At 38.3% G+C, this 17,699-nt stretch overlaps 1 protein-coding gene and 1 non-coding gene across 2 annotated transcripts in view; both read left to right on the top strand.

Annotated features, from left to right (window-relative positions):
• Positions 1-17,439, top strand: part of LOC113839036 (HAUS augmin-like complex subunit 6) — a 31,538-nt gene extending 14,099 nt beyond the window's left edge. The window contains exons 5-10 of the mRNA XM_035453731.1: positions 5,688-5,769; positions 9,126-9,192; positions 10,178-10,360; positions 14,104-14,239; positions 16,010-16,996; positions 17,361-17,439. Of these exons, the coding sequence (XP_035309622.1) occupies positions 5,688-5,769; positions 9,126-9,192; positions 10,178-10,360; positions 14,104-14,239; positions 16,010-16,996; positions 17,361-17,410 (1,505 nt within the window). The 3' untranslated portion in view covers positions 17,411-17,439. The remainder of the gene's footprint in view (positions 1-5,687; positions 5,770-9,125; positions 9,193-10,177; positions 10,361-14,103; positions 14,240-16,009; positions 16,997-17,360) is intronic.
• Positions 8,918-9,048, top strand: LOC113832142. The gene has a single exon (XR_003488779.1).
• Positions 17,440-17,699: the final 260 nt, after the last annotated feature.

Genomic DNA, 17,699 nt, shown 5'->3' with positions numbered 1-17,699 from the left:
GTAGCCTAGGCCAGCCTGTACTGTAACATGTGACTGTCTCAAAAGACAGTTTGTTTTTAAAATAAGTGGAGTAGTAGATATATGATTGCTTTTTTTGTTTTAAAAGGAGAAAAAGTTTATTTTAAGTTCTAAAGAATCACTTGTGAGAGTTAATTTATATGTAGTTTAATGGTTAATCTTTGTTTTATATTCTCTTTGTACTGTTGTCTTAAATTGTGCTGTATTTTTATTTGTCCTTCAAATACAGTTATTTCTTATGATCTCATAGGCATAAAATAAAAGAGAACATCACTGCAATAAGACATTCTATCCTTGAAAAGGAAGGAAAATGGCATATGAAGTGCAAAGGCGGGGCTTCAGTAAGTACTGTAGACGGGGTTTGGAGACTAGTTTAATTTTGGCAATTCTCCTAAGTTTTAACAGTCTTTTAATTTATGTAACAGTAACCTAGAAAAGTATGTGTGTGTGTATTTATTTTGTTTACATTGAAGTAGGTTTTTTTAAAAATACTGTATTATTTTATGTTTGATGGAGGTGGAATAACACGTTTGTGCCATGATGAACATATAGAGGGCATGTAGAGGGCACAGGATGATTTTATGGAGTCAGTTCTTTCCATCCCTATTCACTTGTGTTTCTGGAATTGAATTCAGGCCCTCAGGCTTGCCAGACAAGTGCTTTGACCTGCTGAGCCATCTCGTCAGCCCAAGTTATTTCTGGTTTTGAGAGAGTTTCATATATCCCAAGTTGGCCTTAAACTTGCTGTGCAGCTGCTGCTGAATAGGACCTACCCATCCGCCTGCATCTGCTCTCAAATGCTGGGACTGTAAGCCCAGCCACCGTGCTTGGCTCAGTGGTTTTTTAGAGACAAGTACCTGTTGTGTAGATATGTATCCCAGGCTGATCTAGAGTGCATGTAGCCTAAGCTGTCTACATACTAGGATTGTAGTTGTGTGCTACTGTGCATTTCAAATGTTTTAACTAATTTCTTTTTTCTAAGTACATAATACTTTTTCATCAAGCTACTGTTATTTATAATTACTTATTTTAAATTCAGAGGGTTCTAAATACTACTAAATAAGGTTTGAAGTTTGCTTATACAAATATTGTATTCTTTGATTTAAAAAAAAATGTTTGCAGGGGTGGGAGAGATGGCTTATTAGTTAAGCCCACTGGCTGTTCTTCCAGAGGAGCCTAGCACCCATTCGGTGGCTTATTACCAGCTAAAACTCTAGTCTTAGGGTATCTGATGCCCTCTTCTGGCTTCTGTGGATACCAGGCACACATGTAGTGCATGTACATGTAAACAAAACGTCCATACACATGAAAATAAAGAAAAAAATAGTCACAGGATAGATGTTTGGTAATTTATTGTTAGGGGAAAATTCATTCATAGATGAACTTAGCTTTGTCATTGTGGTTGCTAGTGAGAGTGTTTAATATTATGAATTCTGTATTTTAAGGCTGTGGATCTTTTGCCTCCCATGTCTCCCCTTTCGTTTGATCCTGTGTCAGAGGAAGTGTACGGAAAGAGTACACTTTTAAAGTATCTTGCTTCACTTCCAGGTTGGTAAGCTCCCCCCAGTCTCTTTTCAAGACAGTGTCTCCTTGTAAAGCATTGACTGACCTAGAGCTTACTGTGTAGACCAGGCTGCCCTAGAACTTGGAGCTGTCCTTCTGACTCTTTGTTCTGAGTGCTAGAAGTACAAGTGTGTACAACTACATTTGGCTTATTTCTCATTGTCTATAATAGTTATTTCTATTTTTAAAATAATGTTAACATTAATTTGTGTGCTTATTTATGTGCATGTGTATGTACACTCAACAGTGCTTGTGTGGAGATCGCAGTACAACCCGAGTTCTCTCTCACTACCATGTGAGACACCAGTATCAAACTCAGATAATCAGACTTGGTGGCAAAGTGTCTTTACCTACTGAGCCATCTTGCTGGCTCATCAGTTATTTTTACTGTGAAATGAATATAGCATAAGATTTCTGTTTTGTTTAAAAGGTGTGAGATAGTATACTTTAAGTGTTCTCAAAACAAAAATGATGAATATGTGTGATATAACATGTTAATTGGTTTAATTTAGCCATGCCATTGTGAACATACTGTATTCTGTATCATAATTGTGCATGACTTTATTTATGAGCTAAGTAAATGAATGAAAAAAAAAAGATTTCTGTTTTGGTGACAAAAATGTCTCACAAAAAAGGATAGAATCCTATTATTTGCAAAACATGAATGCTTCAGCCTATCTGAGGGTTGGGATTAAAGATGGAGACACTGAACCTAGTAGTTTACTCAGCACTATACAATAGTTGGCCTGATTTTAGAATCTTGGGTTGACAAATCATCTTTAGGACTGTGATAGTAAAGTCTGGTTTCCTGCCTTCTGTTATCTCTGACATATTGACTATTTGTCTCCATTGTCATTCATTTGCATACAATAAGGCTACAATTTATGGTTGCTTATAAGATTTTTTTTATTATGCAGGTTTGTTGAGACAAGCCTAAATGTAGGCTTGTCTTTTATCTATTTTTTATCTATCTTGTTTTTATCTATTTGAGTTGTGTATCTGTGTATTCTAGAAGCTCATTATTTTCCAAGTTGGAGAATTTGCTTTCCTATGTCTTCTTTAATATTGCCTGTCTTTATTTTTTAAAAAGATTTTATATGTGTGTGTTTGTGTGTATGCAAACATGTGCATGAAGGTGTCCATGGTGGACAGAAGTGTCAGATACTCCAGAGCTAGAGTTAAGATGGTTTTGAGCTGTCTGATGTGGTCCTGTAAAAGCAACAAGCTGTAGTTGACTTTTCCTCGGACACAGAGACTTTTATTATGAAAACTCTGCCAATAGCTTAGGCTTGTTCCTAACTAGTTTTTACAATTTATATTAATCTATGTACTGCCACATGGCTCATGGTTATTACTTATCCTGTGTGTCTTGTTTGTTCTCTGTCTCTCCCTGTCTTTGCCCTTCTTCCTAGTGTCCTCTGTGCTTGGAAATCCTGCCTAGCTATTGGCTGCTGTTCAGCTTTTTATTAAACCAGTCAGTGTTTATACAATGTAATCAAATATCTTGTAACGATAAGCCCTTTTAACTGCTGAGCCATCTCCATGTTTCATTTTTAATTACTTTCCTTCTGGAACTCTGTCTTAGTGGTTCTGTTGCTGTAAAGAGATATTAGGACCTCCCAGTGACACTTCCTCCAACAAGGCCATACCTACTCCAATAAAGCCACACCTCCTAATAGTGCCACTCCCTTTGGGAGTCATTTTCTTTCAAACACCTGCAAAATCCTGTTCTGTTTTGTCACTGTTGTTACTCATTTTGTTGTAGGTAATGTCTAACTTGAACCCCAGGCCAGCCTCAAACTTGGAGATTCTTATGCCTCAGTCTCTCAAATGTTGAGATTAGAGGTATGTGCCACCGCTCATGGCTAGGATATCTAATTCTGTCTTTTATCTCTGTATATGAGAAATTCTTTTTTTTTCTCCATACAGGGTTTCTTTGTATTGTCCTGGCTGTCCTGGAACTCACTCTGTAGACCAGGCTGGCCTCAAGTTTACAGAGATTTGTCTGCCTCTGAGTGCTGAGATTTAAATGTGTGTGCCACTGTGGCCCTGCAAGTTGTTTGCTTCTTCTTGAAATACTTGGTTGCAGTTTTACTTTTATTGGGTCTCTCCACATGGAGGAGTCCATGTTGGCCTGGAACTCTATGTAGCATAAGTTAATCTTGAACTTGGCTTTTTTTCTTTCCTTCTTTTAAAAAATGATTTATTTTTATTTTATGTGCATTGGTATTTTGCTTGCCTGTTTGTCTGTGTCAGAAGTCCTACAACTTGAGTTACAGACAGTGTGAGCTGTCATGTGGGTACTGGGAATTGAACCTAGCTCCTCTGGAAGAGCAGCCAGTGCTCTTAACCACTGGGCTATTTTCCAATGCCTAAACTCAGCTTTCTAAATGTTGGGATTATGAGTATGAACCACCACCTCATGGTTATAAACTTTTTATTTGCCAGACAGATGAGTTGCCTACCAGCAACAGGTGATATTTATAGTTGTGTGTAGTAATTTGTTTTTATAGTGTTCTACTAGTTTTGTGATATTTGTGTTTGTTCTCATTTGGGGAATGTTCTGTAATTCCATTATAATCAGTAGGTGCAGAGGGTTTTGAAAAATTGAGTTAGAGCCTGGCAGTGGTGGTTCATGTCTTTTATCTCAGCACTTGTGAGGCAGAAGCAGGAGATTTCTGAGTTTGAGATCAGCCTGATCTACAGAATGAGGTCCAGGACAGCCAGGGCCACACAGAGAAACCCTGTGGTAGTGCCTTAATGTCTCCTTTCCACTCTGGTCTATATCCTCAGCATCCTTGCATACTTTTGGCATACTACTGTAGCAGTGCAACAGAGTACTTCAGTCACCACTATCCTAGACTCACTGCTTTGTATCAAAGTCTCTTTTATTTCTTTGCTGTGTTAGTATGGTAGTGACAAATTTATTGATAGGATGGTGAAAAAAATATGTAGGCTGATTGATGTCATAATTGCACTGAAATATGCTAAATACCTTTTGGTTTTGCTTGCTTAATATTGTTCCAGAAGAGGGCATCAGATCCCACTGTAGATGGCTGTGAGCCACCATGTGGTTGCTGGGAATTGAACTCAGGACCTCTGGAAGAGCAGTCAGTGCTCTAACCTCTGAGCCTTCTTGACAGCCCTTGCTTGCTTAATATTGTTAGCACATCATTTATTCACTTAAAAATGAAACATGGTTATTTAACACTGAATTTGGTGCTGATGATCAAACTCGGGGCCATGCACATATATCTAGCCCCCACCTTTTTGCTTGTTTGTTTGAAGACAGGTTTTCTGTAGTCCAAGCTGGCCTCAAACTCTCTGTATGGTGAAGCTGGCCTTGAATTCTAACCTTCACTTCCATGTGCTAGGATTGTAGAGGTACAGAACCATGCCTGGCTACATCAATCTTTCTATAAAAGCCTACTAACAGATTGGTGGCATGTGCCCTTACCTGCTGAGCCAACTTTTTTTTTTTTGGTTTTTAGAGACAGGGTTTCTCTGTGGCTTTGGAGGCCACCCTGGAACTAGCTCTTGTAGACCAGGCTGTTCTCGAACTCACAGAGATCCGCCTGCTTCTGCCTCCTGAGTGCTGGGATTAAAGGTGTACGCCACCAATATCCGGCTGATCCAACTATTTTACTGACCTTGGTTTTTAAAAAACTTTTCCTGTGTGGTGTCTGTGGGGCAGTGTCTCTGGTTGCTTTTTTGCAGTTCTGCAAGGCCAGTTGACGTGCAGTCCCCTAGTTTCTCTGTGTCTGCCTCTCATTTCCTTAGGGTCCTGCAATTATAGCTACACTATGTCCTGGGCTCTAGGGGTTGAACTCAAGTCATCAGCTTTGTATGGCAAATCGTTTTTACCCACTGAGTTATGCCCTTGTCTCCTTACTCGTGTTTATGTCATCTTCTGTTTCCTTTCATTTAGAAACTATTCTAAACAATTGGGCATGAAGCTCAATGATAGAGCATTTGTGCAACATTAACAAAGCCCGTGTTTGGACCTTGGTTTCAGGGGAAAGTATAAGTGTTCTACCATTTCTAGAGGTCCTTGAATGTTAGACAACACAAACATAACTAAAAGAATAATTTTTGAGCTTCCTTAGATATACATAAAGAGCATAACCAAGAAAGTGGTAGCAGAAGAGAAGCCAATACCCTGGGAGCTGTGTGTGATCTAGCCAACAGGTAAAACATTTTCCTTTCATGCTGACTATTGATTCCAGTCTCATCTTGAGCCAGTTTAGGACTCTGTACTGTAGAATAGTGTGTGGTTTCTTCCTCTCAAGCAGACAGTGTCTTTCTACTGCAGACCCACATTTGCAGAAGGCATTCAATACTTGCTGTGCCTGGGCAGTTTTTCCTCTTCTATTTATCCGAATCTTGTGTTATATGGGGATTATCTGAGTTTTAAACAAAGTGCAGGTTTGGAAATTACATAAGGTAAGTCTGGGAATTTTTTGTTCTTTTCTATATGTGTGAACTATTTTTGAAATCACTCTTAACTATTGAATCTAAAATTTTGGGGCATTTGAGGTCATCTGGTTTGGTGGGACTTTTTTAACTAGTGCTTTCTGTTGGAGTGGCTGGGTCTAATTTAGCTTTCCTTCTATAGCCTGCACAGCTTGCTGTTTTCATCTTTTATAAAAGTTTTCTTTTTAGTTTATGTTTATTATGTGTTTGAGTGCTTTGCTTGCATGTGTGTAAGTGTACTGAGTGCATGCCTGGTGCCCTCGGAGGCCAGAAGATGGTGCCAGATTCCGTGGAACTTGTGTTGTGAGCTGCATTGTAGGTGCTAGCAGTAAGCAAACACTCTGCAAGAACAGCAAGTGCTCTTTGTGGTGAGTGAGTCATTACTCTGGCCCATATATTGAAATTTTTTTTCTTATTTTTTGTTTGTTTGAGACAGGGTCTCACTCTGTAGCTCTGGCTGTCTTGGAATACAGACTGATCTCAAACTCAGCCTCACCTGCCTCTGTGTCCTTAGTGCTAGGATTAAAGGGGGGCACCACAATGGTGGGCTTATACTGCAGTTTTGGATATTTTATAAATAACAATCTTCAGAAAAAATATTAGAAGACATCTGATTTACTCTGATGTCAATTTTTTAAAAGATTTTTTATTTATTTATTATGTATACAACATTCTGCTTCCATGTTTATCTGCACACCAGAAGAGGGCACCAGATCTCATAATTGATGGTTATGAACCACCATGTGGTTGCTGGGAGTTGAACTCAGGACCTCTGAGTTAAGAGCAGTCAGTGCTCTTAACCTCTGAGCCATCTCTCCAGCCCCCTCAATTTTTTTGTTAATTATTTTATTTAATTTTATTTCATGTGTACTAGTGTTTTATCTGCATTCATGTCTGTAACTGTAAGTTACAGACAGTTATGAACTGCTATGTGGGTGCTGGGAATTGAACCAGGGTCCTCTGGAAGAGCAGCCAGTGCTCTCAACCACTGAGCCATCTCTCCAGCCCCATCTGATATCAAATTTAATATGAAAAACTTAAACCTCTTTTGTTATCACTTCCTTCAGGAATTCTATTTTCTTTACTGCCTGTTTTCTGATATCCTATTTTAGCTCTTATAATCAATGCATGATATAAAGTAAAAAACTGGTGACCAGTGAGATAACTTAGTGGGTAAAGGTGTTTACTACCAAGCCTGAGAATCTGAGTTTGATCCTGATCCTTCGCACTCACATAGTGGAAAGAGAGAACTTGACTCCCCCAAGTTGTCCACTAATTTCCACATGTGTGCTGCGAAATGCACACCCCCATGAATTTTTAGAAAAGTAAAAAACTCTGAATTAAATGCAATCCATGGATTTTTTTTGTAAGTAAGAATTATTATGTAACAATGAAACAGGTACACTGACCAGATGATTGTATTTATATGTACATGTGTAGTGTATGCTTATGTACGCACATATGTGTTCAGTGTTCACACTTATGCATGTATGCATATGTGGAGGCTGAAGGTAATGACTAGGTGTCTTCTTCTATTACCTTCCACCTTATATTTTTGAGACAGGGTCTCTCATTGAGCCTCGACTTCACAAATCAGCTAGGTTGGGTGCTAGTGAACCTTTGAGGTCCTTGTGTCTCTGTCTTTTAGAATTCCAGGTTTGGGCTGCCATGTCTGACTTTTTTATGTGGTTGTTTGTTGAGGCTCTGAAATCTGGGTTTCCAGCTTGTGCAGTAAGCACACGAACATCTCTCCAGCCCTTGTATTGTTTTTTTATTTCTGTGTGGATGCATGATTGATTGCATGTGTGTGGGGTCAGAGTGACAACCTTGTAGTTGGTTTATTTCTTCCTTCTTTAATGTCAGTTCCAAGGCTCAAACTCAGGTTGACAGGCTTGGCAACAAGTGGTTTTTACTTGTTGAGCCGTCTCCAGTTCCCATCTATTTTTTTTTTAGTATTTTTAGTTATGGGTGCATGTGTATGGGTATATGCATATGAGTGCAGGTGCCTCTGGAGGCTAGAAGAGAGTGTTTACAAGTTACTGTTTTTATTATTAAAACTTGCACTTCCATGATCATACATATTTTAATTACTATATTGTGTTTTTTCATGGCCTGGGAAGGGAGCAGTATAAAGAGTATTTAATACAGCCACACTGTCATTGGAGGCTTAAGGTGGGTGGACTGCTATTTACTTTTTTTCATCTTTAAAATAATTTATATTGCTTTTTAGAGAAATTCAGTACTTTGTGCTGAAACTTTCAGGATTTCATACAGGACAGTATACTTATATCCTTGCTGTGGGATTTTAACCTGTAGGTGTTATAAAAAAAATCTTCTAGCCCCCCATGATAAAACAAAAATAAATATTTCAAAAGGAAAAAAATATTATTATGTGTGTGGTAGGGGCACGTACGTGTGTGTGTGTGTGTGTGTGTGTGTGTGTGTGTGTGTGTGTGTGTGTGTGTGTGTGTGTTGTGTGTGTGTGTGTGTGTGTGTGTGTGTGTGTGTGTGTGTGTGTGTGTTTGTGTGTGTGTGTGTGTACAAAAGTTAGAGACAGCCTTTGAGAGTTTGTTCTGCTCTACTGTGGAATCTGGGGTTTGCACTCAGGTTGTTAGGCTGACATGGCAAGTGTTTGCTACTGAGCTGTCTGATATTACAGGTGTGTGCTACCATGTCTAGTTAAAAGAATATTAAAGTCTCTGCTACTGTGAAATTGTATTAACATGCTGAGGACATTGTACTAATACAATTCTAGTTAGTTGAATTAATTTTTAAGTTGTATTGAAATTGTTGTGTATCAAGTCATTTAACCATGTAAAAATGTTATTGTCATAAAAAATAAATTAAGAAAGTTTGAGTTAATTGGGAGAATGATACACAAATTGGGCAGAGGTACTGCTCTAATTGTCACTAGACCTCCCTAGAATAAATTGCCTTTCGATGACCAGGACAAATTGAGTGAAATCGTCATGGACAGATACGGAGCAGACAAATTCTTAGATATTCAGATATATCAAGTTAGTGAAAGCCTCCTTACTTATAACTTGGATTTGCTGTCTCTTTTCTTTCAGCCCTGTGCCTTTCTCCTTACAGTGTGCTCCATCATCAGATACAAACAGTTTCGCAGTACTTGAAAAGGTATATTGTAAAACAATTTTCATTTTTGTTGTTGATTTGTTGTAAAACACTGTAGGCAGAGTTTCTCTGTGTCTCAGTAGGCAGTGCCAAATGCGCAGAGACTTATTATTAATTATAAATACTCAGCCAATAGCTCAGGCTTGTTAGTAACTAACTCTTACTAACTTAACCCATATTTCTTATCTAAATTCTACCACGTGGCTCATGGCTTATTAACCTCATTTTCTACATGTCCTGCTTCCTCTGCGTCTGGCTTCCTACTCCTCTGTCTCCACCCTTCTTCCTAGCATTCTCTCTGCACTGAAAATCCTGCCTAGCCATCAGCCAATCATCTGTTTATTAACAATGAGAGCAATACATATTTACACTATATGAAGATTGTTCCACAGCAAGACACAGCCTTGCTAAATGACCTAGACTCTTTTCTTGAACTCACTGTGTAGCCCAGGCCAATCTTAAACTGATGGCAATTCTCTTGCCTCAGCTGCCAATGTACTGGGATTACACAGGTATCTATGTAATGAATGTCTGGCTTAAAAAGCAGTTTTAATTAATTGTGAATATAGTGATTTATAATAAAATATTATTTTGGTGACATAATAACTTAATTACATTCAAAGTTTTTTCTCCCATTTTTGTACTTTTTCTATTCTCTTACTAAATGAAAATGTGAAATTATTTAGCTCTGCCAGTGAACACATACTTTCACGATAGTATTATCTTTTGCCAGTGTGGTGACACACTCCTGTGATCCTGGTCCTTGAGAGGCTGAAGTATAAGTATCTCCAGATGAGACTAGCTTGGGCTACACTGCAATTCAATATTAGCCTGGCTACTTAATAAGACCCTGTCTCACAAAGTAAACCAGCTCCACTTTTAGCCCATGAATCTCAAATGAGGATAGCTTTTAGTTTCAAAATCTGGAATGAAGAGAGCTTTAAAATCAGCCATGATTGTTAAATTTATAATGTACATCTCTTTTCAGGATCCAAATATGAGAACTCCCAAAGAGAAAAACATAATGAGTTTTAAGAAAGTGCCAAACTCTGTGGAAGACTCTCCTTTATCAGATATTGCAATGAATACACAAACTAGTGTATTCAGAGGATCTCTGCCAGCGAAAAAGAGTGATCCGTTCCAGAAAGAGCAAGATCTTCTGGTAGAAGAGGTTAGAGAAAGATTATTCATAAATATACTTATGTATTTGTTTTTTCTTTTCTTTCTTTTTTTCTTTTTTTGTTTGTTTCGAGATAGTGTTTCTCTGTGTAGCCTTGGCCGTCCTGGAACTCACTCTGTAGATCAGGCTGGCCTTGAACTCTGGTGGGAAGAAATGTATATGCCACCACTGCCTGGCTGCATGCTTCATATTTGTTACTTTCTAAGTGGTGCTGGGATCAAAAATGGAGTACAGTTGTTGAGTAACAGGGGTAATTTGAAGTAAAGGAAGCCACAGACAATAAGAATTAAGGCTAGGATCTAGAGAGATTCTTCAGTGGTTAAGAGCACGTGCTGCTCTTGCAGAGGACCTGAGTTGTCCCCAACACCTGGACAGGGTGGCTCACAACTGCCATAACTTAAGGACCAGTGAATTTGATGTTTTGTTCTGGCCTCTTCAGCCATTGCATTCATGGGCATGCACATAACACATAATTAAAAATAAAATTAATTGTCGGGCGTTGGTGGCGCACGCCTTTAACCCCAGCACTTGGGAGACAGAGGCAGGAGGATCTCTGTAAGTTCGAGGCCAGTCTGGTCTACAGAGCTAGTTCTGACAGCTAGCGCTGTTAAACAGAGAAACCCTGTCTCAAAAAAAAAAAAATCTTCATAAAACTTAAGGCTAAAATAAAAATCAGCCTTTTAAAAAAAGTAAGAGATTTTTTTAAAAAAACATTTAGTTAAGATCTACATATTAGTTTCTATTTATTCTTTAACTATCATTCAATATATATATATATATATATATAATATTATATATATATATAAATACATAGCCAGTAGTTTATGAATTAGACCATTGCATAAATTGTTAGGTAAATACCCTCAATGATTATAGTTACTTGAATACTTATTTTGTGTTTCTTAGCTCTTTTTTTTGGTTTCTCTTTGGCTTTTGGAGGCTGTCCTGGATATAACTTTTGTAGACCAGGCTGGTCTCGAACTCACAGAGATCCGCCTGCCTCTGCCTCCCAAGTGCTGGGATTAAAGGCGTGTGCCACCAACGCCCGGCTTGCTTTTTTTAAATATAAGAACTAAGATTCTGTGATACCATTGAGCAAAGGTTTTTTTGACCATGTATTTTAAATATTTCCAAAGTGACTAAAGGCGTTGATATCAATTCATTGATTTTTCTTTAAAATTTCTCTTTTTAGTTTAATTGTATGTATGTATGTATGTATGTATGTATGTATGTATGTATGTATTATGTATGTATTATGTATGTGTATGCCTGGTGCCAGAGAAGGCCAGAAGAGGGTGTTAGATCCTCTGGAACTGGAGTTTTATGGTTGTAAACCACCATGTGGGTGCTGTGGGCTAAGCCCAGGTCCTCTGCAAGAGCAATACATGCACTTAGTTTCTGAGCCATCTCTCTAGCCCTTAATTTTTTTTTTTTACTTTAGTATTTAACTCCTATGGGAGTTCTTGTCATGTTTCTTTCTGGGCTTGGTCATTTTCTTATTTTTTTTCTGTTGTAGGTTGCCAGAGTAGTTCTGTTTAGATCCCTTGGAGTTAGAATTTTGATGATTTTGAGCCATGTGGGTACTGGGAACTAAACCTGGGTCCTCTGCAGGAGCAACTGCTCTTGGCAGCTGAGCCAATCTCAGGCTCCCTTATTTATTTTATTTTTTTTAAAGACTTAACCTGTTCACCCATCCATCCATCCGTCCATCCATCCCTCATGTATGCATTGTTCTGCCTGCATGTATCACTGTAGGTCAGAAGAGGACACCAGATCTCATTATAGATGGTTGTGAGCCACCATGTGGTTGCTGGGAATTGAACTCATGAACTCTGAAAGAGCAGGCAGCACTCTCAACTCCTGAGCCATCTCTCCAGCCCCCCTTAATTTTTTTAAAATGGAAAAAGTTGTGTGTGTGTATGTTTGCATTCCTCAGCATGTGTGTAGAGGTAGAGAACAACTTGGAGGAGTTGGTTCTCTTTATACCATGGGTCCCTGCAGTCAAACTCAGGTCACTGCAGCAAGTGGTTTTACCTGCTAAGCTGTCTTGCCAGCCTCTAATTGATTTCTTTAGGTAGCCCTGTTTTTATGTCAAGCTTATTGATCATCAGTAGTCTCAGGTCAGTTTTTACAAATTACTCAGGCTTTTCACTGTTGGTATCTTTGTTGTTTTATAACTTAACATTATTTGAATTAGTATTTGATTAAGCAGTTATAGCATATCACAATTTATTTCCAAGTGACTTAAAAATAGGCTTTAGACTTATTAATTTGGGTGTTAATTTCTCCTTTATCTGTTTTGACCCTACTAAATTAGCATTGTACAATATCAGAGAATGTGATTAATGCCAATTATTCTGTTTGTAGCATGAGGCCAATTTCATGGTTTCAAAATGCTTCTAAGCCTCTAATATTTTGTTAATTCTCTTTATTGACTATAATAAAAAGATGATCAGTCCTTTTAAAATTGGAATTCCCTAGTAATGAAAAATAATACACATTTTCAGGTTAGCCGAATTTAAATTGCACTTGGGAAATGCAGGCAGGAAGGTCAGGAATTCAAGGTTATTCTCTGCTAAATTCCGAGTTTCAGGCTATCTGAGGCTACATGAGACTCTATCTCAGAAAACAAAACAAAATAAAAAAATAAGGGTCTGAGAGGTGGCTCAGTGATGAAGAGCACTTGTTGCTTATCCAGAGGACCCAGGTTTGATTTCTAGCATCTACATTTTGGCTCACAGCCACCCATAACCTCAGTTTGAGGGGATCAAACAGGCATACATGTGGTATATACACATGTGTGCAGGCAGAAACATATACATGAAAGTAAATAAATATAAAAAAACATTAGAAAAAACCCAAAACACAATTAAAAGAATTTAGATTAACAATGATATAGGGTGGGACAGAAGAAGAGAATTCTAAAATCTCATGAAACTGAAAGTAAAATGAGTATTTATTTATTTGTGGTTTGAGACAGCTGGCCTTGAACTCATGATAGTTTTCCCTCTATGTCTCTGAAATTCTGGGATTACAGAATTTCAAGTACCAAGACAGCCAGGGATACACAAAGAAACCCTGTTTTAAAAAACAAAACAAAAAATAAAAAACAAAATCTTCTTGGGTATAAATGACTCTCCCCCCCCTCCCAAACACATACACACACACTCACAGGGTTTCACTGTGTGCCTTTGACTGTCCTGTAACTCACTATGTAGTCCAGAGTAGTATTGAACTCAGATCCATCTGCCTCTATCTCCTGAGTGCTAGGATTAAAGGCATGCGTCACTATGCTTGGCTGAGTATGAAGATTCTAACTTAGGGACTGGAGAGATGGGCAATGGTTAAGAACACTAGCTGGTCTTCCAGAGGTCTTGAGTTCAATTCCCAGCAACCATGTGATATGTCACAACTATTTGTAATAAGAACTGGTGCCCTCTTCTGCCTACAGGGATACATGCAGACAGAATACTGTATACATAATAAATAAAGATTCTAACCTGTTCTTTATTCTCTTGTATTATATATTTAAGATTATTGCAGAAAGTAGTCTTGTGTTCTATTTTGCAGCAGGATGGTACCTGGACTATCTGCATCATGTCAGGGAGCTTCATCGTTGTCTAATCTGCCATCTGCTAATGGGCTGCTGCCTGTGCTGTGTCCACTGTTCCTATGGGAGTTCTTGTCATGTTTCTTTCTGGGCTTGGTCATTTTCTTATTTTTTTCTGTTGCAGGTTGTCAGAGTAGTTCTGTCTGATTCACCACAGTTCTCTGAAGGAAAAGAAGTAAAATTGGAGGAGCTTATTGACACTCTAATTTCTAATCCTTTCTTAACCAGGAAACAAATTCCCCGAACTCCAGAAAATTTGAGTAAGTTAATGCTTTCTTCCCGTTTTCCCTTTCTAAGATATGGCCACCAGTAAACTCATGATCTTACAGTTCTTTGGAAACAATCTAAAACTGTTTCTGTATTTCTAATGTCATTGGCAATGTCTTTTTTATGATATAGTGGATTTTGTTAAAGTATCCAGTGTGATCACCTACATTTATTTATTTATTTATTTATCTATCTATTTATTTATTTTGTGGGGTGTTTTATTTATTTTTTTCAACTTTTAAAATTTGAATTAGAAACAAGATTGTTTTACAAGATAATCCCAGTTCCCTTCTCTCTCCCATCCTCCCCCACACACACCCCCCAATTAAAACCCTATCCATCACATATCCTTTCTGCGCCCCCTGGATGGTGAGGCCTTCCATAGGGTGTCATCAGAGTCTATTGTGTCCTTTGGGATAGGACCTAGGCCCACCCCCATGTGTCTTGGCTCAGGGAGTATCCCTCTATGTGGAATGGGCTCCCAAAGTCCACACCTGTGCTAGGGATAAGTACTGATCTACTACAGAGGTCCCGTAGATTTCCGAGGTTTCCTCACTGAAACCCATGTTCCTGGGGTCTGGATCAGCTCCATGCTGGTATCCCAGCTATCAATCTGGGGAGCAAGAGTTCCCCGATGTTCAGGTCAGCTGTTTCTGTGGGTTTCACCAGCCTGGTCTGGATCCCTTTGCTCTTCACTCGTCCTTCTCTGTATCTGGGTTCCAGTTCAGTTCGATCACCTACATTTATACAACACATTTATACAACACCCTTTCTTTAGTAATCTTTTGTGACTTCAGTGTATCTACACAGAAGCATAACCAGTTCTGATATTATCATCTTGTTTTAATTGTGTTACCTGGCTATTTTTTTGCAAAATATTTTATTTGGTCACTTGAAAAAAAGAACTGTGATGCCAGTTGACTCATCTCTCACATGGTGGAAGGAGAGAATGGACTCCTAAAAGTTGTCCTCTGACCTTCATACACACACGTGCACATGTGCATAAACACCCCCCCCAAACAAACAAATAAATGTGTTTAGTGAGTATGGGGATTAGTCAGCCATCACACTGCATGCATAGAGTTTACCCTTTGGCAAAAATAATCTATCTTCAAATGCTCCCCCCTAATACTTACAATTGGTGTAGGCACATATCTGATACATATTTCCTTATTTAACCAATGTAGACAGTTTGGGTTAAATAATTAAATACAATTTCTTCTTTGCTGCTGATTTAATTCATACTGAAGTGAGACATCCTGGGTTGGTGTTCTTCAGATGACAACCAGTGAAACAAATAGGGCCTTACAGTGTCTTTCTTTTAAAAAGTTATGTTTAACACAGCCTTGCTCATTTGTTGACATGTTGTTTATAGCCATTCCATGCTACAATGGCACATTTGAGGAGTTGTGGGAAATCAAATAGCCAACAGAGCCTAAAATACTAATATTTAATCCTTTATAAAAAAGTTCTGCCCACTTCTGGCATGGATGTACAAGAAAATGTTTTTCATGCATGTAATCACATGTATTTGTGTAGAGGTGTATGTGTACTTCAGGAGCAGCTGTTATGTGTACTGACTTGAGTTTGGTCCTTTGGAGATGAAGTTTCCTGATGTTCAGGCTTGTCATCCTGCCGGCATGCATATGGAACCTGGACTGAAGCAGGAGCTTTGTTTTCAGCACTAGAATAAAGATTTTAATTGCAAGTCTGTGTTTTGGAATATGTAAATAGTAAATTATGTTTTTTTTCACCTTAATTAGTAACTGAAATTAGGAATTCATGGAGAAAAACTGTTGAAACTGAAGATAATAGAAGTTCAGAAGGGATTCTAGTAGATGTCAAAGCTAGAGAAGTGTCACCAGAGTCTTCACCTGTACCGAATAATCAGAGAGAACTACGCATGGCTATTTTTTCCTCCGATTTTGATCAATCCTATTTGCCTGAAGAAAAAACTGTTCCAGATCAGCTCAGAAGTGTGCCTCAAAAACCACTGGTAACAAGTCAGATCGGCGACCCCCCAACAGAAGACGAATCAGACTTGGTAAATAAGAAATCATTTTCTGAGCAAGATTTAGAGTGTGTGACCACCAGGCTTTCAGAAACTGGACAAATGGAGACATTTTCCCTTGCTGTGGACAGTGGAATAGATACGGTGGGTAGAAGAGAAGAGGACTCTTTTCGAAAATCCCACCACTCACAAGCTTCTTGTAGTGAACCTTCCACACGTAAAACTCTGTTCTGGGACTCTTTTCTGAGGATGAGTGACATTGGAATATTACATGAAACTCTTCCAGAAGTTGGTTACCTAAGTCTTAATAGTTCTACTACTTCAGAGACCAATTTTAGACTGGAACCAAATAGTTATGTGCACAGTGATGCTTTTCCAGATGATGATGGAAAAAGACAAGCCACTCTAGAAGTGGATTCCAGTTTTCAGGCTATTCTCAGTAGTTATGAGGCTCTGAAGAAATCTCTTAACAAAATAAGGCAAGAATCTCACCTGTCTAATTCCAAGACACTTGAACAAGACAAAGTAGGATTGAGCCCTGTAGCCAAAGACATGCAAGCGGATGATACACATACTTTTTTGGGCACTCAAGATTTGTTTTACACAGAGCCATCTTCCCACATGTCCTTTGATGAAAGAACACAGTCTTTATCACCACTAACTAAAGTTTCTCTGGTGGAGCAAAAATTGAGGACTACGTTACCATGTAGTCTCAGGGAATTTCTGCCTAACTTAAAAGGTAAGAGTTAACCAGACAGAATATGAACCATTCTCTCAGCTTGAGAGTAGCATTTTACCTCTAGTTAGCCACAAACTCCCTATATGGTTCAGGCTGGCTTCAAATTTACCAGGCTATTTCTAATCTCCTGTTCACTTGTTTTTTCATAAATATAGTACCAAGTGAATGTTGCATGATCATGGTAGATAATGTTATACTATAATTTTTTTTGGGGGGGGAGTCATTTCAGAAGAAATGGTAATTTTATTTATTATTTATTAGTGAGTCTTGCAGAAAGTGATCCTTCTGGAAATCAAGAAATTTGCTACTACTTGGGATTTTCTTTGCAATGCTTATTTTCCTCCTTTAAAAATCAATTTTGCAGAAAAAGAAATCTCAAATAAGAGCCTTGAAGCAAGAAAACCTCTGATTTAACGAGATGAAGCGGTTTCCAGTTAATTTAGCTCTGATGCACTTAAACTGAAGCCTTGTCATTTACTGAAGCTGATCTAAACACACCATTGGAAGAATAATAATCTTTTTCCAAGGTCAAAGAGCTTGCGAATGCACTTTGGCCTTTTGTAATGTCTTTAGGTATTTATGCCATTTTTTGATAAATATGTGAGGTTGAAATGTGAAGTATTTAGAAATAGCAAAGGTCAAGTTGTGGGAAACCATTTTGATTCCTAGAATAATCTTGTAACATAAGTTAATGGCAAATGTC

This window comes from Cricetulus griseus, unplaced genomic scaffold, assembly GCF_003668045.3.
Source record: "Cricetulus griseus strain 17A/GY unplaced genomic scaffold, alternate assembly CriGri-PICRH-1.0 unplaced_scaffold_155, whole genome shotgun sequence".
NCBI classification, from domain to species: Eukaryota; Metazoa; Chordata; class Mammalia; order Rodentia; family Cricetidae; genus Cricetulus; species Cricetulus griseus.
The sequence above is the reverse complement of the archived record's forward strand: the minus strand, read 5'-3'. Positions and strand labels throughout refer to the sequence as shown.